The sequence below is a fragment of the Balaenoptera acutorostrata genome, chromosome 13 (genome assembly GCF_949987535.1).
Source record: "Balaenoptera acutorostrata chromosome 13, mBalAcu1.1, whole genome shotgun sequence".
NCBI lineage: Eukaryota > Metazoa > Chordata > Mammalia > Artiodactyla > Balaenopteridae > Balaenoptera > Balaenoptera acutorostrata.
The window spans coordinates 49,880,779-49,902,820 of record NC_080076.1 but is presented as its reverse complement, the minus strand read 5'-3'; the positions used below and the strand labels follow the sequence as shown (position 1 = coordinate 49,902,820).

At 40.7% G+C, this 22,042-nt stretch overlaps 2 protein-coding genes across 4 annotated transcripts in view; both read right to left on the bottom strand.

The window, feature by feature from the left end:
* AQP4 (aquaporin 4) overlaps nucleotides 1–22,042 on the bottom strand; it is a 75,104-nt gene that overhangs the window by 44,909 nt on the left and 8,153 nt on the right. The gene's annotated exons all lie outside the window — the stretch shown is intronic.
* Nucleotides 5,642–22,042, bottom strand: part of CHST9 (carbohydrate sulfotransferase 9) — a 242,795-nt gene continuing 226,394 nt past the window's right edge. For 2 of the 3 annotated variants that reach the window (XM_057527104.1, XM_057527105.1), the window contains exon 5: nucleotides 5,642–7,915. In XM_057527104.1, the coding sequence (XP_057383087.1) occupies nucleotides 6,827–7,915 (1,089 nt within the window). In that variant the 3' untranslated portion in view covers nucleotides 5,642–6,826. Of the gene's footprint in view, nucleotides 7,916–11,263; nucleotides 11,384–22,042 lie in introns of those variants that run through there. The other variant, XM_057527106.1, reaches the window with a different exon arrangement.

Here is a 22,042-nt window from a genome sequence, read left to right as displayed (position 1 = left end):
CTGAGGGCATGGGAGAATGACTCATCTCTGCTGAAGGGGAGGGGAAGGACTGTTATTTCCAGGGGTACCCACTGGCTAAGACAGAAGGATGCCAAAGAAAGGTACTGGATTTCTCCCAACATCTCTTTTGTTGGTCAAAAGAGATTTCTTTAAACGATGAAATATTGTTTGGCCATCACACTGGGTAGAAGACCAAAGGACAAGCAGTATTTCGAGTGAGGATAAGGAAACCCAAAACGTGATGACCTCATGGATCGCACAACACAAACATAGACAAAGAAAATATTCAGAAATCACTTTTCCTTTGGAAGCTTGGTGGATGGAAGAACATAGTCTTCAGAGCAGGGGTTGAAGAGTGGGACACTTAGGAGTCAACCAGGCAAGGTAAATGAGTGATGATGTCTAGGTGGGGAGCATGAACAAGAGAGAGCTCTGGCCTCATCTGAAGGGGCTGACCTTGATTCTGCATGTTTTCAGGCAGACAGGTAGGAGGCAGGGTAACAGAAATTCCCCATCACTGACCAAAGAGTCCCAATTTAAAATGTTGCCAACTAATCCAAATATTAAATAAAATGCATTGTAGGTCAAACCAAACGTATCTGTGGCCAGATTTGGCCTGTAGGTGGCTAGTGTGGTCTTAGCTTTGGAGCCAGAGAGACCTTGGTGGGAAGCTGGCTCTGTAGCTACTCATTAAACCTCTCTGACCCTCAGTTTTCTCATTTATAGAATGATGGGGGGAATAATATGTAACTTTCATATTTTTGGGAATGTATGAAACATGCTCTTCATGTCAAGTGAATGTATGTATTTTTCCAGTGTCTGCTACCCAGTAGGTGCTCAGTAAATGGCTCTTATATTGACCGGAATTATGCATTTTTTCAACATTTCCTCTGAAAACTTCATAAACAAATATGTCACCTTAGAAATGTATCAATACAAGATTGCCGTGTCCACAGCTATACTTTAGGTTAAGGTGTGACTGTTAGTATAGAAAAGGCATGTGGCTTGGTTCACTTCCCCCAGTTGCCCTGCTCTGGAGCCTCTTCTTCAGATCCACTGGGCCTATAGATGCCTGAAAGTCATAGGCAGAAATATACACGTTATACACTAAGAGAAACAGTCGGGGAACCTTTACACAACATCACGAAAACATTTATTAAAGGAACTCTTTCCATGCAATGCTTTGCTAGAAACTGTGCAAAGTGAAATAAACAACACTCTTGGAAGACCTAAGACACATTCCAATGACAACAGAGATTTTGTGTGCATATAAAGAGGGATATAGCAAATGAACAAACAAATTAATGAAGAAAAAAAAGAAGTAAGGGAAGGAATGCCTGCATTCATTGGCAGGAGAAGAAGAATCGGATGCATGTCATATCAGGAGGAGATCATTCTGCCTTTTTCCATTGATGAGAGAGTTCATGAAGAGATAAGATTTGAAAATTGACTAGTCTAAAAAGATTCCTTGGTGAGTTAACATGAAATGAATGTCCAGAGAGAAAGTATTTCAATAGAAGGTAAGACTTGAGCAGAGGCTCAGAGATGAGAAAAAATGATCGCTTAAGTGGATTTGAAGAAATTCACCTGGAAGAATAAGATTCTGGTGAAAAACCAAGACGGGAGGGACTAGGCAATCCTGAGAATTAAATGATGCAGGGCAATACTCTTTTGTTGGACTCAGAGTTGGCCTTCCTCAGGTAGAGCGTCTGCAGGCCTAGGAAAAGTCTGCCTTCTTCTAGCTGAGCACTTATTTAATTTGACTTTTTTCATGGTGGTTTTCAGTTGGTTTAAGTCAAGCTGCTCCTCTATTCTTTTCTACAGTCTTCCTGAGTTAGTTTAGGGTTATCTAACTACTAAACTAGTACTGGGGATGGGAACTCAGGAAAAAGATATGAGCACAATTGCTTAGTTTCTAACAGTAGTCATGGAGCTTTCCCTTTGGCTGACTTGCTGAGTCACGAGCATCTTCAATGGCCATCAAGTGCCGACGTGCGGAAAACTGGCCGAACTCCCTTCCTCTTGAACTATATCTCCCGTGACCTTGCCCACTGCTGTATCTGTCTGGACTTTCTTGTCAAAATGACATTTTGTTTCTGTTAGACTAAATTTGTTCCAAGGACTTCTTTTCTCTTTTTGAAAACTTTGTGTCTCACGATCAACTAGGAAAACAAAAAAAGGAGGAGGGAGAGGAAGCCTAATTTTTAATAAAATCTTTGAATTTGTCAGTTTAACTCAACAGGAATAAAGAAATAAGCTGATTTGAAATGTCAAAAAGTTTTCAGGTGCCAATATATATTTCTTGCCTTTGGCTGTTCTGAATATAGGTAAGAGAAACCAAAAGTAAGTAGTTAAGTTTATACTATTCTAAGAAGAGTGTTTGAGGCTTTCCTGGTGGTTCGGCAGTTAAGAATCCAACTGCCAATGCAGGGGACACGGGTTCAAGCCCTGGTCCGGGAAGATCCCACATGCCATGGAGGAACTAAGCCCGTGCACCACAACTACTGAGCCTGCGCTCTAGAGCCCGCGAGCCACAACTACTGAGCCCGCATGCCACAACTACTGAAGCCTGCGTGCCTAGAGCCCGTGCTCCACAACAAGAGAAGCCATGACAATGAGAAGCCTGCGCACTGCAATGAAGAGTAACCCCTGCTCGCCACAACTAGAGAAAGCCTGTGCACAGCAATGAAGACCCAACACAGCCAAAAATAAAAACAAATAAACAAATTAATTTAAAAAAAAAAAAAGAAGAAGAGTGTTTGGTAGTGGTATTTGCTGCTTGGGTTCATTCTGCCTCCCCACCTAATTACCAGCTATGCCTCTTCAGCTGGTAATTTAACTAAAGCACACCCTGCTTTAGTTTCCTTTATTATACATGGGAAATGGGGGTGCATATAACAAGACCTAACTTAGATTGACCATGGAGATTAAATAAATTAATGCATGAAAAGCACTTAAGTACTGAATAACTGTTAGTTATGATTATGAATATTACTATATTGATTATGATTAAGATTGAGACAGTATGACCCTAATGGTAGAACTAAATTATGTTAGCTCTGGTCTAAGGTCCTCAGGTGGTTGAGCTACTATTAAACACCTTGGTCAACCATTCTTCAAATATCAGGACACACGGGGGATGTTAGCCAGGGGCAAAGTTTCTGCTTCACCATTTCCACAAAGGCCTAGAGTTTTAAAGATGCCCCAAGGGGCCAAATGAGAATTCAGAGTAGGGGATGTTTATTGCAGCCCCAGCTTACTAATTCCAATTTATACTAATTCAGCAAGTGATCTTTTCAAAGAGAGCTTTAATATTCAAAAATTCTCTGTATCTGCTTATATATTCCCTTCAGCTAAGCACTAATATGCAGTGTTTAGGAGATAACACCTTTTTGAAGAGTAGTTATTCATGAAAAAAGTGTAATTAACAGTCTTTTTTCCTCTTTGTCATTATAAATGGTGTCCAAGTAGTTCTTGAATTGCTAGATAATATTTATAGACCTTGAAGTTAGAGAATTTAGCAAGTGGCCCCATGTTGCCATTGACAATGGATATTTCCAAATACATGTGAAAATCAGAAAGTTGGGTGTCCTGTGCAAAAATGTCTCCGTTGAAGTTTACGGCAGTTTCTGGACACAATCACATCAATAATGCATATCCATGGGTAGTTTACCAGGTTAAATAACTGTAGTTTTGGGCTTAATTGCCAACTTGTTACCCTAATAGTAATTCCAGACAGGAGAATAACAGAGTGAAGGGGCCTGTGTTACTGCTGTCGATAAAAATAAATAAGATCCTTAGGGTTTAATTAGAGGACTAACAACTACACCTAAAGCATGATAATGTTAAAATGGGAACACTGGACATCTGGAAGATGAGTCCAGATTTGGTCACTTGCCTTTAGGAAACTAAATCCAAGAAATGGTGAGTGTCCAATGGAACAGTGATGCTTACACTTGGCATTTATACTCAGGCAGAAATGACAAAGGGGAACGTGAGCTGGTCTAAGAAATAGAGTAATTCAGGGGAGATAAACGGGAAATGTATTTAAAATCCCAAGGAATCCAGGATGATGATGGCTTCTTTGGTCCTAATGTGAAAAGACATCATTTAAAAGGGAGAGCAGGTACATTAAGAATGTTCTTCCTACCTAAAAGCACACATGGCCCCTGGAAGTCAACCACACAGGATGCCAGCTGGCATCAGAGAGTCCACTGAGGAAAAGAATGACAGAAGGGCTCCCTACAGTTACATAGGGTCTGCGGAAAGGGTCGGGAAAGGAGCTTTTACAGTGTAAGATATAGAACGGCTTTGCTAGAGAGCACTGTATCGTTCACTTCCTCTCACCCTTCTTCTCTACCGCCGATGCCAAACAATCATATATATACATATATATGATTGGTTTTTTTATATAAACATATATATATATACTCCATCCTCTTAAGTGCATTAGAAATGTTAGTAAGAGAGGATGCTTCTTTCCATTTTTTTCCCCAAAGTTATGAAAAGAAAGCTTTTTTGTTTGTTCTTTATATGGTTTTAGGAATAACTTTGATAAAACTTCCCCTATCCTTTATAGCAGATCCCATCTAAAACTAGTTTTGTGTAGTTTAGGAATAAAATGTCAGGCTGCTTGGCATATTTTCTACTCTTTCTCTCTTTTTCTCCGTAAAAAGATAAGTTCAATGTCTCTAACTGACTAGGAATCCACTCTACACGGTATAGCAAAATTTAAATTATACAATTTAGATTACTCTAGAGTGAAACTACTTAAAAACGGAGAGCACAGCTTAAGTGTATGGTTTAGAGGCAAGAGTAAATGGAGTGGAAAAGTAGTAAAAGTTTGGTTTAGAAGGTTTAATACTTATGATCTGGCGGCCTGCTGCAGTTCCCCTCTCCTCGGGAGACAGATGGGATGTGGCAGGCGGGTGTAAAGAATGAAGCAGTTCATGAAAACTCAGCCATGAAATGGGAAGTCAAAATGAAATAAGCACAGTTGTAACTCTCTTGGTCTATTAATATTCATATATTAATACCTACTTTTCTTTGAGAGGCATTACTGAATATTTACTGACAAGAAAAAATGATAGGACTTCCCTGGTGGCACAGTGGTTAAGAATCCAACTGCCAATGCAGGGGACATGGGTTTGATCCCTGGTCCAGGAAGATCCCACATGCCGTGGAGCAACTAAGCCCGTGTGCCGCAGCTACTGAGCCCACACACTCTAGTGACTGCATGCCACAACTACTGAGCCCGCATGCTGCAACTACTGAAGCCCGTGCACCTGGAGCCTGTGCTCCGCAACAAGAGAAGCCACCGCAATGAGAAGCTCACGCACCACAACAAAGAGTAGCCCCCGCTCGCCGCAACTGGAGAAAGCCCGTGCATCAACGAAGACCCAACACAGGCAAAAAAACAAAACAAAACAAAACAAAACACAAAAAACCGATAGTTTGAGAAGAGAAATATATTCAAGAAATGTGTTTAAACAGGGTTTGAATGTGCGGTTTGCTTAACTCAGAGTAACCGTCGACCAATTAAAATAAATTTCCCATCCAAAGGCGTCTACAGATTTAGGGTTCCTTGGAAAAAATTTCCAAAATGCATTACAACTTTCCATAGGGGTGACACATGGTCTTATTTTCCAAAGACTTTGATTGACTGCTTGAATACAATAGTATTTGATTCTGTTAGTATAGAATATTTAAACTTGAAAAGAAAATACCTTATTTTGTTTATGCATAAGCCTATTAAAAAAACATTTCTAGGGGCTCTATGTTTATTCTCTAGAATGTAACCTATCTTTGAAGTGGTATATTAGTTTTTAAAAAGTCATTCCCAAGCTGAATAATTAGACAAAAGCTATTCTTAGAGTACATTCCACATATAAAGCTATGCACATGGTGCTTTGATTCAAATAATATTCTTATAAAACTTTGTTATTGTTTGAGGTCTATATTCAGAGTGGCAACTTTTGTTTCTGATGATTATTCCATCCTGAAACAATTTCCCCCCTGTCCAATTAAACCAGAATGAGGAGCACATTTATATCTGATGAGGCTTAAATTTCTCAGTCGCCTGCTTCAAAAGTGAAGACCTTTAGTGGTTACGTTCATTTTGTCTCTGCAAAAAGGGCTCAAAAGGAAACAGGATCAATTCCCTTAAGTTTTTCTGGAAGAGGAAGGTTACTTTTGTTGCTTTGATCTTAGCATGTTGTGCATTTTTTATTGGCTGTTGAATAGAAAAAGCCATAGATTCATCTGGTTTTTCTGCTATATTCTCATATTGTAAATCACATCATGCCTTCCAATCTAAAGTAAAATGTTCAGGTCCAAAACACCATTTCCAAATTGATTTATCATTACAGTTGATGGAAAGATTTCCAGGGGTGCAAGAAGACTATGCAACATTTGATTCATATGCCACAGACTGCTAAAAATATCTCCATGCACTTTAGACAACAGATTCCAGGATGGAGACATACACTCATGCCATTTTAGATCGCTTTTCCTACCCTTGCAAGAGGCAGTTGTACCTAATGTAGCAGCTGGCTAGATTATTGCTTCTATAATATAATCCATAATGCAAAAGCAGCTCTTTTCCAAACATTTTAGAGCAACTGAAGTTGTTTACATGTCTCTGTGGTAATTTTCCTATAACTTTGTGCCAATTGGTTTCATACTCTTTGGTAAAAATCTTCATTAAATCAAGACAACTGCACTTAGTTAAATTTTTCTCATAGAGAGAATTATAGGAAAATTACAGCTAGCTGATTTGAGGCCATCATCATGAAGTACATCCAGGGTTTTAGAAAATGAATGCACACTATGAAAATGGAGTTGTATAATTAAACATCAAATAATCCAAGTAATAAAAGTCATAGATTAATTGTCTCTCAGTTCTAGTCAGATCCTTTAAATACTGTCTCACCACCTGAGCATTGGTTCTTTTATCAGAAGAGTGTCTATCCTTAAAGTTGGGAAATTTCAGCTTTTTTGGAGCTCCAATCAGCTGTAAAAAGTAATTGGCATCTTCTTCCAAAGTTTCAAATTTTCCTACAAAATCATAGTGGATCAAACACGGATAGCAGAGTTTGCTGATCTTTTCCCAGTGAATGTCCATTCCTACTGGACGGTGGGAATCCAGCAAATAGTGGATGAACTCTTTGAATTTGACGCCAGATCCATTATTTAATTCTTCTTCACAGGCATTCGGCCGATATTTCTTTATAATTGCCTTTCCAAATACTGGATGGTAATAACTATTGGGGTGTTCAAATTTGTCCCTAAATGCAGACACTAATCTTTCCATGGGATCACGAACAAACACAGCTTTGGTGTAGGTATTTAAACGAGTATAAATCCCTTTTAAGTCGAAGCTGTCGAGCTTTTTCAAATGCTTCCCGTAGTGAACAGCATCATGGGAGATGTTGTATGCGGAGGGGGCCAATCCGTTGAGTACCATCAGAATTCTCTTCCAGTTGGAACAGCCAGCCTTTGGTACTTCGCAGTATAAAATTTTGTGTTTATCTTCTACATAGATCCTGGAGACCATGTGAAAAAGATGGGCTTGAGGACGACTCACCCCACCGTACTTCTTGCAAAATTCCTGAAGGAAAGACCTGCGTTTTTCTTGAGTTGCATCAATTCTCTTCCATTTGCTATCTGTGACTAAGCTTTTGTTTAAAGGGCGAATGTCCACCGGCCAATTCATTTCGCTGAACTTCCTGAAAAGGGTCTTAGTCCCTTGATGTTTTTCAATCAACTGAATTGTTGGTGACCCTGTGATCCTACTCAAAACTTGAGCCTCTCCTTGGGAGTGGTTGTTCTCTGTGAAGACCCTAGTAGGCCTCTCAGAGTTGAGTAGATTTTCCTCTTTATTCTTGGGCTCCTCGGACATGTGGGACTTGGGGTTCTGTTAAAATAGAGAAGGGGAAATGTTGAAAGCACATTCACAAATGTGGGTATTTGATAAGGAACTTAAAATATTTGTTTTAAAATGCTATCAAGGGGCACACATTTCATGTAAGCTGCCGGAACAATTTAGCAAAGCATGTGGAATATACATTTTGTAATAAGCTTCTTCATAGAAAACGTAATGATGAAAATGGTATCCATGCATCACTTTGAACCAAAGCTTCACATTTTATAGTATATATATTTGGGCTACTATGATGTTATTCATTTAATGTTCATGTGCTGCATCACATTAATACTCTCATACTAAATTATCTGAATATTATTGGGATAAAACTACTAGTTATTGATTTGAATCTATGATCATAGTAAGTTTGTTATTGTTTTTGTACTGTCTTTGCATCTGTGGGTATCAATTATATAATCTTACAAAACGCAAAAAAAAAAAAGGTATACACAAGATAGAAAGGAAAAGGCCCTGAATTTTCTATCTAAGCTTTGCCTGTAATGCAATAAAATATAACTCCATCGTTTTGTAGGTCAACGATTCTTGAGCTATTAAGGAGTGTGTTACCTTCAAGCATTGATTTAGTGCATCTGAATGTAGATACAAAATGTAGCTGTATTTGGATTGAAATTTTTGTTGTTTTGGGGGACATTCTGTAATGCGCAGAACAGTTCAAAGTAATAAATTACAACTTAAAATTGTAGCAATGCCAATTATAAAATTCTGGTGACTACTTCAGTTTTCCAAGCACTTGCAAAAAGTGATATATATTTTTTTCCCTTGGAAAATGTTTTATTTTTCTAAATTCATTTATCACAATAATTTCATAACTATAATCATGTTATCATACAATTTCATTCATGTATGAGCCCTTCCCTCTTTCCCAAGTGAAGAAAGACTAGGGAAACCAAATAAGTCTACTTGATGTCCTGCTACATAAAATTGTATCAAAAGTGGAATGAGAATTTACTTCTCTTGTCAGTGGGATGAATCAACCCATTTACCGTCTGCTCTTCATCTGACTATATCCTTCCTACAACTCTCGGAAGTGACTGGGTAAAGGAAGACATGGGAAATGGGGTTTACAAGGTGGCATCCTCTGATAGTGACAAAACTTGTAAGAACCTTGACTTTTACTCTGGATAAACTACAGAGGCTTTGGAGTGTTCTGAGCAGAGAAGTAATATGATCTCACTTAGACTAGAAAGAGATGGTTGAGAAGACTGGACTGAGGTTATACAGGTAGGGTTGTCGGCATGGTATTGGAAAAATGAATGAATAAATGATGTGCTGGGGGGAGTAAAGCATAGGGCCACCAGCCTAGGTGTGGAGGAAGTGCTGGGGAACGTTTCCTAGAGGAGATGTGTGTATATATATATAGACAGAGGTAGATAACTATAGGTATAGATCTATTTACTATTATGTTCTCAGGGTCAAGAACGGTCTGTAGTCTCTAGTTATTGCTCTCAAATATTTGTTACGTGAAGGAATGAATGTATGAGTCAAATTAGGTCTTCAAGGATGATTAGGAATTTTCTAGCAAATTGAGCAAAAGACAGAGGAATGAAGCACTGTGTATGGAGTCACCTCCAGGCCTCACAGTCCTTCCACTAGCTGAGCTTTAAGGAGAGATGCTTCTTTCTAGTGGAAGAATATTGACTGAGTAACCCCTGATCACCATACACCAACTTGCGTAGCCCCATGAAACAGCTGCCAAGCTCCTCCACACCACCGAGCCAACTACTTGGGGTTTCAACTCTAAAAGCATTTGTCTGTGGTCTTCTCAGAGACTGCCAGGGTGACTTGAAAGCCTTGAATCCCTCTTTACCCTGATCAAAAACTTGTAGTCCAGAAAATTTTCACATATAATGTAAAATTCGACTTGAGGTTTGAAAGATCATGGGGTTATTGGTAGACAGCATGGGAAGTGCTTAGCACAGCCCTGAAATCAAACTGCCACTACACTTCTGCTGCTACGTCTTCAACAACTCCAACTATAAATAATAATTGCTATTATGGTTTTAATAGCAGTCTTCATCATAATAGTATTTTATCCCAGTGACCTAGTGAATTTCAAGGTTCGCCGGTTGTCCATTATTATCCAGAATGTTATTTGTGTGTCTCTACATATGCCCCAATTAATTCTCTCCCTGCCCCATTAACAAAAAGAAAAACGAAATCAGCCTTCCACTGTGCCCTCTGGATCTTGAGCTTGTGGTCATCAAATTCCTCTTTAATCTCCAGAGACTTTTGGAATGTTTGTTTTCCATGACTTTTTCTAATGAAACCTGGATGGCCCCCAAACCTCTGCTTCCCTTGCACTTTTTCAAGTAGATGAAACTTCAATTCTTTGGGCAGCTTGTCCCTCAGGCCAGAAGACAGGGAGCTATTTCCTTGTCCTTCCCTGTGGCTTCCAGGACACCCCCCCAGCAAAACCCTCCTGCTTCTGTGAAGCACGTGTGTCCTGCTCAACCTCCCTTTTCCTCTCCCCATGCTGTCATCTGCTTTTCCCACTGACCTTTCGTCTTCATGCACTGACGAGTTTAGCTCCCGGCTCAGACTCTGCTTCTTCACCTCCACTCTTGTCATCATGTGTAGTGACTCTGACACCCAATAAACTCTCTGCTCTCTTGACCACCTTGCCTTTCGTAGAAGTCTCTCCGTTTCACATGGACCTTGCCACTGACAGAGGCTGCACCACCTCCATCACCTCTCTGACCCTCATTGTCTAACCTTCCAGCAGATCATTGCTTCCAGTTTTGCAATTCTATGACCACTTGTCACTATGTTATTCAAGCTCTTAGCAGCCAGCATGCCTGGTGGCATTCAGAAGTCACCTCTGTAAGGATTTGTTTCCTGTCCACCTTGTCTAAATTATGTTCCCCTCTGAGATTTTTTCCCACTGAACCCTGCTTATTTTTCTCATAGCGTTTATCACAATATGAAATGATTGTTTTACTCCTAAGTTGTCTATTTTCACCCCATCCACATCTCTTGTACTAGAATATGACTGCAGAAGTCTAATCTTTCTTGTTCTTTGTTGGCTCTCTGGTACCTAGCACGTTGCCTGACGCACAGAAGATGACCAATAAATAATTGTTGAATGAGTGAATGTGATTACAATTCAATGATGGGCTTCTAAGCAGTTGTTTTATGACCTTGTCGAAGAAAAACAGTGCTAATCAGAAGATCAAGGTTAACTTAGATAAATAATTGACCGATTCTTTTAAGGTGCCGAAAATCTGTATTCAAACAAATCTTTGGCAGAAGAGAAGACAAATAAAACAGGCACAGGTAGAACTGCTCATGCTAAAGTAGGCATGGAGGTGGGAGCCTTACCTGCCTGCGAAGTCAGATTGGTTCAAAGTCACTCAGTGCGGCTTGGTAACTCCTGGAGGCTTGCCAGCCATCTGGACTCCTAGGTATCACTGTGGACACCCCAAAAAGAATCTGGTGATGGGGTCCTGACTCTAATTTAGACAAGCTCCCCAGGTACTCCACAGGCAATAACGGCATTTGGGGTCCACTGAACCGGAGCATAGCAAAGGAAAGTAAAAAGTAAGAGTTCATCTCATACCATCCAGGAGAGAAAGACAGTGGACATGAATATTTCAGTAAGCAGAGACAAATGCTCTATTGTAGGCAGGGTGTCACATCAGGCCTCACACGGACCAGATGAAATACCCTTCACCTTCATCCGCTTCCCTTTGCTGGAGGTCCCTGTTCCCCAAGCTACTTTCCAATCACTGGTTTGACTGGGGAGATTACTACACAAGGGAAAAATTCATTGCTCATAAATTTGCCTTCAACCTCCTACTAGTTTATTGAGGACCAGTCTGTTTCCTCAGCTCTGACCAAATCAAGGTACGGACAAAGGCTTAATTCTAGGTAATGATACCCCATGAGCCTTCTTGTTGGATGGCCATGAGACCCTCTCCAAGCAACGCCTCACTTCACCATCACTCACCTTATAAAAACAGTTACCACAGAACATGGCTGTTACCTTGATGCATTCAGCCATATGGACATCATGGTATATATTTTGTCCAATGCAGTTGAACCAAGTTAATCTCATTTCTGACTCCTCTTAGACAAACCTCCCCTTTCCCCTAGCTTAATTGAGGTATAATTGACAAATAAAAATTGTATATATTTAAGGTGAAAAAAACCAGTTACTAGGATGTGGTGACATCCCTCCCCCCGCCAGCCCCCCATTCCACTGCCTTTTAATCACAGCAAAGACTGAGGGGTTTCGACTACTAATATCAAGGTTAATGGTATTTTAAACTGGAGGCTTATACCAATGAATTTCCATCATGATTGTTATAATAACAATAACGACAACAATAATAATAAGAGTAAACTCTTACATTCCTATTTTCCTTCAAGGTACTTCGTTCAGACTGTCCCTAAAGCAAATGTATATAAAGCCAAACTTATCCTGTTCCTTCCAAAACTGACTCTTCCTGCACTCTCTTCTGTTTCTGAAATGGTTCTATTACATTCTGGTCCCCACTGACAAAATCTGAGGGATGCTTTAACATTCAGAAAGTAGACTGGTTAGTTTACATCTCATAATGCCTTTCAAAAAAAACTTATCTTTTATTTATTATTTCTTAATTGGATATTCTTTTTTTTTTAACATCTTTATTGGAGTATAATTGCTTTACAATGGTGTGTTAGTTTCTGCTTTATAACAAAGTGAATCAGTTATACATATACATATGTTCCCATATCTCTTCCCTCTTGAGTCTCCCTCCCTCCCACCCTCCCTATCCCACCTCTCTAGGTGGTCACAAACCACCGAGCTGATCTCCCTGTGCTATGCAGCTGCTTCCTACTAGCTATCTATTTTACGTTTGGTAGTGTATATATGTCCATGCCACTCTCTCACTTTGTCAGAGCTTACCCTTCTCCCTCCCCATATCTTCAAGTCCATTCTCTAGTAGGTCTGTGTCTTTATTCCCATCTTGCCACTAGGTTCTTCATGACCTTTTTTTTTTTTTTTCTTAGATTCCATATATATGTGTTAGCATACGGTATTTGTTTTTCTCTTTCTGACTTACTTCACTCTGTATGACAGACTCTAGGTCCATCCACCTCACTACAAATATCTCAATTTTGTTTCTTTTTATGGCTGAGTAATATTCCATTGTATATATGTGCCACATCTTCTTTATCCATTCATCCAATGATGGACACTTAGGTTGCTTCCATGTCCTGGCTATTGTTAATTGGATATTCTTTAGTAGCCTCCTAATTAGGCTTCCTGAAAAGTACTGCCAGATTAGTCTTCCTAATATTTTATTTTTCAACCCTTAAAATTGGAACTGGCTCTACTACATATAAACTAAAGTCCTGACTCCTTAGCTTGGTATGGGCAGCCTGTCACCACCGGGCCTCTTGTCACTTTGTGTTCTGCTCCTTTCCTGACGTGTTCTCTGTCCTCTACTTGCTTCTATCAGTCTCTCAGCATCCCCCACCCATGTTTTCTCCCTTTCTTGGGACTTCCCAAATCTCCGAAGCTGATATAAAATCCCACTATCCCCATGAAAACCACCCAGGTCTCCAGTGAGGGATTCTACTCTCTTTGAAACAACTTCAGCACTTAGTCTGTACCACCTGTAAGGAAAATAACTTTATTCCAGCTTACACTGCTATTTGATTTTCTCTCTGGAGAAACTCTTTCAGCCACAGCTAAACTGTAAACTCTGGCAGAAAGCTACAGTTTTCCATATATGCCTTTAAAGACTGGATATTATTGCAAAATTAGCTGAAAGACATGTAACCACAGATGAAAAAAAAGAGTATTCAAAGAAGCCGAATGAAGAAAAATTGTGGAATATTTATGAACTCTGCAGTAAATTTGAAAGCCTCACTCTTCTTAGTTTTTAAGGCCTAATGTGCCTCCCCTGTGAAGTCTTCTCTGATCTTCAACAGTTAAATTAACTGCTCTTCCTCTCTCCCCCTCAAAGTCATGGAGCCCTTACTACACATCAGGCACTGTGCTAGATGCCAGGGATGGCTTAGTGGATAAGACAAATGTGATCCTTGCCCCCTTGGAGCTCATATACATAGAGGAAAAAAATCAAATAATTACACAATTAATTAATCTATTACCATAGTTGCAAAGGCTCCAGTGGGAAGCTATTGGAGGCTGGGAGTGCAGAAATGAGACTGAAGGGTACAAAGACAAGTCTACTCAGTTTGGGTGTTAAGTCCTCTGTTTAGCACTTTTCGTTTTACTCTAGTTAGTTATTATAGTTGGTTGTTTAGGTGACTAGCTCTCCAATTAATTTTAAGTTTATTAAAGGTCAGTGTACAGGCTTATAAATCTATATTGTCTCCACTAGCATCTAGAATAGTATTTTGCATAAATATATGTTTTGAATTTAATGGAAGAAAAAGCAATATCACTCCTATACTCCCCCCTTTTCAGGCAACTAACGCACACTGGCTTTATGCAGTCGACAAGGGTTGTAATTCTGCAAAACTTGATCTGCTATTGTGGGGCTGATGGAAACTATGTAATGCAAGGATGTTGATCATTCATTTGTTCAACATACATGTATTGAACTACCACTAAATACTGTTTTTGGCCTTGTAGAAATGGATGAAGTAGATCAAATTTATGGACCCTTGAGAAAGCCAAAGTTTAACCGGGTTGATTAAAAAAAAAAGCAGTTTATGAAAAAGATGTGATAATTGCTATAATGGAAGAGTGCATAGGGTATTTGTGGAACATAGAAAAGAGTACTTAATTTTTCTCAAGAGATTTTTTGGGGGCAAATTTCAGAGAGGAGGTAGATGCCTGAGAGGAGTCTGGGAGGATGACTGGGAAGCTGACAGGTGGACCAACCAGGATGGGAAGGTAGCATCAAGGGGACACTTGAGAGACCAGGTTCAGATGAGAGGGAGAGGCAAGCAGATTGGGATTCACTCCGGAGGGCCTTGTGCCCATATAAAGAGTCTAGACTTTGCCACATAGGTGACAGGGATTTTCAGTAAGGCAGGGACTTAGAATGAACATTCTTGTAGGATCAGGGAGTTGTGACTGGGGGTAGGGGGATCATCTAAAAGACAACTGTGACTGTCCATAAGGAATTCTTAGGAGAAGAACTAAGACAATGGGGTCAAAAGGGAATTATCTGAGGCAAATTTAGGAAATTGACCAGACTGGGAGAGTGGGGGTGAAGGAAGTAGAAAGAATGGATTCCCATCTCCCAGAGAGAGGAAACAGGAGCAGTAGGTGTTATGAGAGGCTAGGGAGTGGATGTGGGTACTCACTATCTTCAAGTTCAGAGCTCTGGAGTTTGAGGTACCTTGGGAAATCTGGACGTCAATATCGAGATTTCAGAGCTGGGTATACAGATTTGGGAGGTGTTGGCTTGTGGAGGTGCTAGCTGAATTTATGGGCCTTGAAGGCATTTCCTAGACAGAGAGGCAGAGATGATCACAATGTCTGCTGTTTACTGAGTGCCTGCTACGTGCCGACCCGTAGCAGGCACTCTTGCTGCCATGATAATCTTTCACTTCCACTTTCCAGAAGAAGAAATGGAGGCTCTTCATTTAACTTGTTTAAGGCACACAGGGCTTCAGCACAGGTGAGAACCCAGTCCCAGAAAGCAGCGTATACTCAAGGACCTGTTTCTTCGCCATCCACTACTTGAGCTACTTGAGCCCTGAGACAGCCATGCCAACTGTGAGGGCAGCAGTGACAGTGGCAGGATACACTCCATTTGTCTTATTTGGTTAAGCATCTGCCAGTCCCAGATCAGATTCGCCTGTGTCAGCACCTTTGAGTGACACACACACACCCCTCTGGCTTATGTCGCCTGCAATATATGACAACTCAGCTTTACTCAGGGCTGCCTCTTCAGTGTTGGCCCAACCCTCTCAGTCTAGAGCAGGCGACTCACTCTTTGGTGCTGCCATGGGCCTGCGCTAGGATGGGAGGGTGGCCTGGGGCACCAGATTGTGCCCTGGGGAACCTGGGGCCGTGCTGAGAGGGATTTCTTTTCAGGATTTCAGGCTGAGAAAGAATGCAAAGGAAGAATGTATGACATAAACTCCCAGCAAAGCAAGACAGAGAGGCAAGGAGGAGTAGAGTGGGGGGGGGGCGGGTCAGAGGGGGTCAGAGGGAATAGACGACTGACAAAACAAAGTGATGATCCAGCATATATTTGCAAAGTCTTATCTCTTCATGCATTAAGATAAATTTTATCACTTTCATTTTAAGAATATTATTTTATTAATAATAAATTTTGAAGTGTTTTGAGGGTTTTCAAGATAGATACTTTCTCCTGAAGATCACAGTTTGTTTCAAGATGTCATTGAAATGGCTACTAAGAAGTATCCATGGCCATAGCCAACTCCTTTTGGTCTCCCTTTCTTCTCAAGGCCAGGTATGAGTGACACTGGTCCCAATCCCTTAGCCTGAGGCTGGGAGCCTTCAGTGTCTGTACAACCTCATTCCCCAGAGCTGGTACAGAATGAGCCCGTGCTGGACATGGGAAGATCACAGAGGGCCGCCTGCCCCCTGCAGCCCAGCCTCAGTAAGTGCAACTGTGCGAATGGAGAAGAGGGGGAAGAAGGTGGGAGGGAGGAGCCAGGGGCAGTCCAATCCTTCCTGTTCTTTTCTTTAGGCAAAGCTCCAGTCCCAGGAAGCAGCATTTACCTGGGGAACTGTTTCTTCCCCACCCATTACTTACTGGTCCAAGGTTACTTGAGCCCTGGGAACACAACGCCAACTGGGAGAGTGGTCATGACAATGGCAGGGCTCATGTTGACCAACCACAATTCTCTTATATCGAGACACTGATGGACAGGATCCTGCCTAATCTATTTATAGAGACACAACTACCATCAAGCAAGCAGGCAAGCGTAATTCTCTAAAGGTCCTTGCAGACACTGCGTCATCACCCCCCCTTTCCTCACTATGATTCTATAATCTGTTTCTTGTAAGGAGCAAACATATCTTGACGTACCTTGCTCAGAAATACAATCACAGTCTATTAACTCCATCTACTCCCCACACAAGAGAAAACTGCCCACAGTAGGGGGAAGGAAGTCTCAGGCTTCACACAGGGGATTTTCTTAGGGCCGCCCATAACCGCAGCCACTAGCAACTAGGCTACAGCCTATACTGTAACAAGATGAAAGTGCATGGATTTGAGCACCACGCACTTGTGAAAACCAAAGAAAAGGTGCGCACTTCTGGATCAGTTCTCAGACCAATGGGAGGACTCTTGCTTCACCTGCAACTCATGGCCCATATATTGAGATTCCCAGGTCCAGAGCACGCTCCCTCCTGAGCAAGGAAGGATGTATTTATACCAGTTGGCAGGGAGGGTTGGTTTTCACGTCTTGGCCCCTGTCAGGGCTCTGGCCTCCTTTAGTTAAAGCACAGCTGCTGGACCAAGGCCGTAGGGAGAGGATGAGTGGTGAGGGTGGGTTTGGGATGAATATCGACAGAGCGCTTCACGTGTGCCAGGCACTGCTTCAACAAGTTCATCCTCACCCCACCTCTGTCAGGTGGTTACGATCACGTTTCCATTAAACTTACTTGGTGTCTTACGACTGGCAACTCCTAGAGCTGGGATTAAAATTCAGACTTGTCTGGCTCCATACCTTGTGTTTCTTACCATATAGCACATGTTTACTCTACAGGGCTCTTAGTGCCGTAATTAAAAGAGTGTTTCCTTGCTCTTAAGTCCACGTGAATACTATCCTTTGTACCGAGCTACCTTGAGATGGCCACATGTGCTGAAGTCAACTCTAGAGTGTGCAGTGGACATTGCCAAACCTTTGGCTGCTTCTCTTCTGCAATTTAAACTACATATGTTGGGTACCAAGAACAGATGCTCTATTGGACAGTCCCAAATAATCAGCATGGCCGAGGGGGTACTGGGCTCTTGTTTCTAGAAAACTATGATTCGAGCTAGTGCTGCCTGGACTTTGGGTTTCCCGTTATGCTGCATAAACCACACAGAAATTGTGATCATCTGCTCAGCTTTTATGCCTCAGAACAAAGCTCCTTATTTTCACGGTATCTTTATTTCCTCTCCTGCTTCTGGGAACACTCCTGTTAGAAACATCTATCCAGACTTGGTGGTTATGGAGTGATGATGTCTTCACTCCATCCCCGGTGGCCTTTTCAAGAGAACATATTTTATATCTTGGTATTTCAGTGGCTGCAAATCTGGGAAAACGCATAATATGTGGGTACTTCTGAGCTGTGCATCTGGATCAGGGATGAAAGGAGGGAAGTTGAAGGTATCTTTCAATCCCTGATAAACTCCCAGTGACCAGTGAATCTGGTGCCCATGGCTTTTTATCAACAAGACACTAGCTCTATGACTCTGTCTCCATGGGGATTTATACACTGAGGAAAAAATGTCCATTTCTTGTTGTGAGTAATAGGACCCCTGAGTGCTGAGTCGCAGCATCTTCTACTGCCCCAGATTCATCAGCAGGACCGTGTCTCCTCCGGACCCTAGTATAGAACTCATTTTCAGCAAAGTCTAGTTTCCATGTTCTAGGTTAGTAACTTATCAGATGGTTGGCGCAAAAAAACAGAAACCAAAAAGTTTTGTGTATTGCATTCTGGTTAATTTCTCTGGGGTCCTATCACCCTCCAGGTGGTTGTCTCCAAGGTAACTGGTATCATTCTGCTCTACTGATCTCATCTCTTACCTCCATCTAGTCACTTTCCTGTTGGGTGTCTTCTTCAAGGTATTTCCAGCCCCCAGCCCTGCATGGTTACAGAATGAGGAAGACAATCGTGGTGGTCTACAGGTGCTCAGACCAATTTGCAAAAGAACCCCTGAGTGCCAAGGTAGGTTGTGAGACACACATTTCACACCTATTTCAGCCCAACAACTTGTGAAATGCGAGGGAGACCCGACTTAGTAAATTTTTACTCTTATTCATGCTTTACTTGCAACTTTCAACTGACCTTAAATTAGTACTTTCTACCAAATCAACCTCACTCACTGGAATAAGATATCTAACCGACCAGCTTGGGGTAGTTGACTCAACCTCCCATGTATAAAAGAGAGATAATGAGCCGACTTTATGGAGTTGTGAAAAATAAATGGAACAAATACACAATGCCTGCCATGTAGTATATCCTCATTAAGTGTGGCTTTTAACTGCAACTTTTATATTTCTGCCAAGAGTATCACCTTCCTGCAGTAACCCTGGGGACCTTGCATTAATTTTTGTCTCAGATTGTTAATTCGCTTCTCATACTCAGACACCAAACTCTATTCATTTTTTCTCTAAACTGTTCATTCCCGCTATCAATGTATCACTTAGACACATTTTTTTCATGCCCAGACTATTGTCATAGCCTGCTAGCAGAATCAAGAGATGCATTCATTTGATGGGTATTTATTATGAGCATCTAATATGTGCCCTGTTTAATGGCATTGGGGCCAGAGGGGCAAACGACTCTGACAAGGGTCCTGTTCTCATGGTACTTGCATTCCTGTGGTGAAGGTAGATAATGAACAGATACATGAACAAAAATTTTGATGATCATACGTGTGATGCAAACACTAAAACACAGCGATGTGGCAGAGCATGAGTGGCAGGTGGAGAGTGGGAAGACCACATGAACTAGGTGTCTAGGGAAGATCTATTTGGGAGAAGCTAGTTGAGCAGAGATCTGAATGACAAGAAGAAACCCCAGATCTGGGAGGAGAGCGTTGCAGGCTGAAGCAACGAGGGCAAAGGTCCCTCAAAGGGGAATGAGCCTGGTCAAGTGGAGGGACAGAGGGCAGATGGTTGTCGTGTAAGTGCAAAGGGCCTGGGGACTCAAGATGAAATCAAAGAGGAGGACAGGACCACATGCTGTAGGAAAACCAGGTCATGGAGAATTTAAGATTTAGGATTTAGGTCATGGGAAAGATGTAGGTTTTTATCAGAGGTGTAATATGAGCCACTGGAAGTTTTATACGGGGGATAACATGGTGTGAAGCACATTTTATAAAGCTCACTCTGCTGGCCAAGTGGAGAATGGACTGGGGGCTGTTAAGAGTGGAAACAGAGTAGCCTGGAGAGAGGCTGGTGGCTGGTATCAGTGGAGAAGCAGTAGAAAGGAAAAACACAGGGTATGTGTGGAAATTGCTTACTGATTGATGACAAACATGCATCCCGAGCATTCGTTTTTTCAGGATTTCTCTTGTATGAAGAAGGGTGATTATCTGTCAATATTCATTGCACCATTGAGCCAATATGCAATGCATGAATCATCTCTGAGATAAGCAGATGAGGCTTTCTTGTAATCTTTCTATTTTGCTGAGATAATTTCACTTGCTTTGGAGTTTATGAGGCCATAAGTGGCTCCCATCTGTTGATGAACATATTTCTAAGAGTCATTTAGTCTCAAGTATGAAATACTTGAGGGGAAGTTAAATTGTAACTTTTATATTCCGTGTCATCTTGGTAACAGAACCAAAATTGGAAGCATGTGTTCAATTTTGGTCTTTCATTTTCAAAGCTTTGGGTCAGGCAAAGAATTAATTTCATTTGTTTACAAAGCAGATTATGCCTAATAAAATCTATTTTGTTTATGGTCACATTTTAGTCAATCCATTGCCTCAGAAAATGAGAGAAATCTGATTGGCTAATTAGTCAACATAGTAAATTACATTATTCCACATCCACAGAACATTGGCCTAATTGAATTATCCAGTAATAGTATGACGGAAATATTTTCTTTTAATACATTTTGAGCAAGGCACATACCAGTGATGAAACAGTGAAGAATCTTGTTTATTCCAGCCTTGTTTGATGATCGACCATAGAACATAACATAAGACTTCTATGGATAATAACTTTTTCCACATTAGGGAAAATAAAGCAAGGTAGCTTTCAGTGGGATCCTTACTGGTACTCTGAATTTTCACTACTTGTCTGTGCATCTTTTCCTTCCCAGAAACTTGTTCTCTGGTAAGTGCTAAAAAACTTTACAAAAGAAAGTTTCAATAAAATTGGTTTTAATTTATGCATAATCAAAGAGATAGGTTTGATCACTTTCTTTCTCTAGTGAGAGGTAGAAAAACTCTCCAGGACACTTTCTTTCACTCTTGAAATTCTGATGAGGACTGTTTCCTCAGCCAAATTCAGATACACACGAAAGTCTACACACAATATCAGGGATGCCCATGGGATCTGCCCTGAGGGGCCAAAACCATTTATATAGCATGGATTCTACAGAATTGTCTTTGTATTAATGACCACTACTTGTATTTTTTTTCTTTTTGGGCTTTTAGAAATATTTATTGTGGCCAAATGTTGGAAATAGTGAAATTCAAACTGATGAAAATAAAAAAGGATTACATTTATAAATACAAAGGAAATAGCCATTTTAGCATCATTATAGGGAATAGAGCTCAACTTAAGCAATGATCTATATACACTATAGAAGTATTTCTGATCCCTTGATCACTACTTCTTTTATTTCTTTTTAAAATCAACTTTATTAAGGTATAATTTATATACAATAAATTGAATTTAAAGTATACATTTTGATGAATTATGACACATGTGCACACCTGTGAAACTACTGTCAAAATAAAGATACATAAAATTTCCATCACAACGAACATTTTCCTTGTGGACCTTTGCAATCCATCCTTTCTTTTGCCCCCAGCCAGATAAGGCAACCACTTATGTTTTTTGTCACTATAGGTTGTTTACATTTTTTGGAATTTTATATAAACAAAACCATGTAGTATGTTCCATTTTGTTTCATCACTACTTCTCAAAACACATTTTTTTATGTCCACAAACAACTTTTATTCAAAATGATGACTACCCTGGTGCCTCTTTCACACAATTCCAGAAGAGATCAAGTTTTCACTTGAGTCCTTCATTCAGTTCTTTATCATGAGAAGAAAGAATAACATGGGTAAAATAGGTGAAAGGTACATTTTAAAAAATACTGTATTTTAGAATGTATATTCAATCGTGATGACAAATGGGCTCTTTGCACCAGTTTGATCATAGCTTTAACCCAAGAAGTGAAAGAAAGGTTTTCTATAGGTAGGAGGTGTTGGAGTTACCGAATGTTGACAGGTCTCTACTCACTGGGTTCCTGGCTTGTAGAAA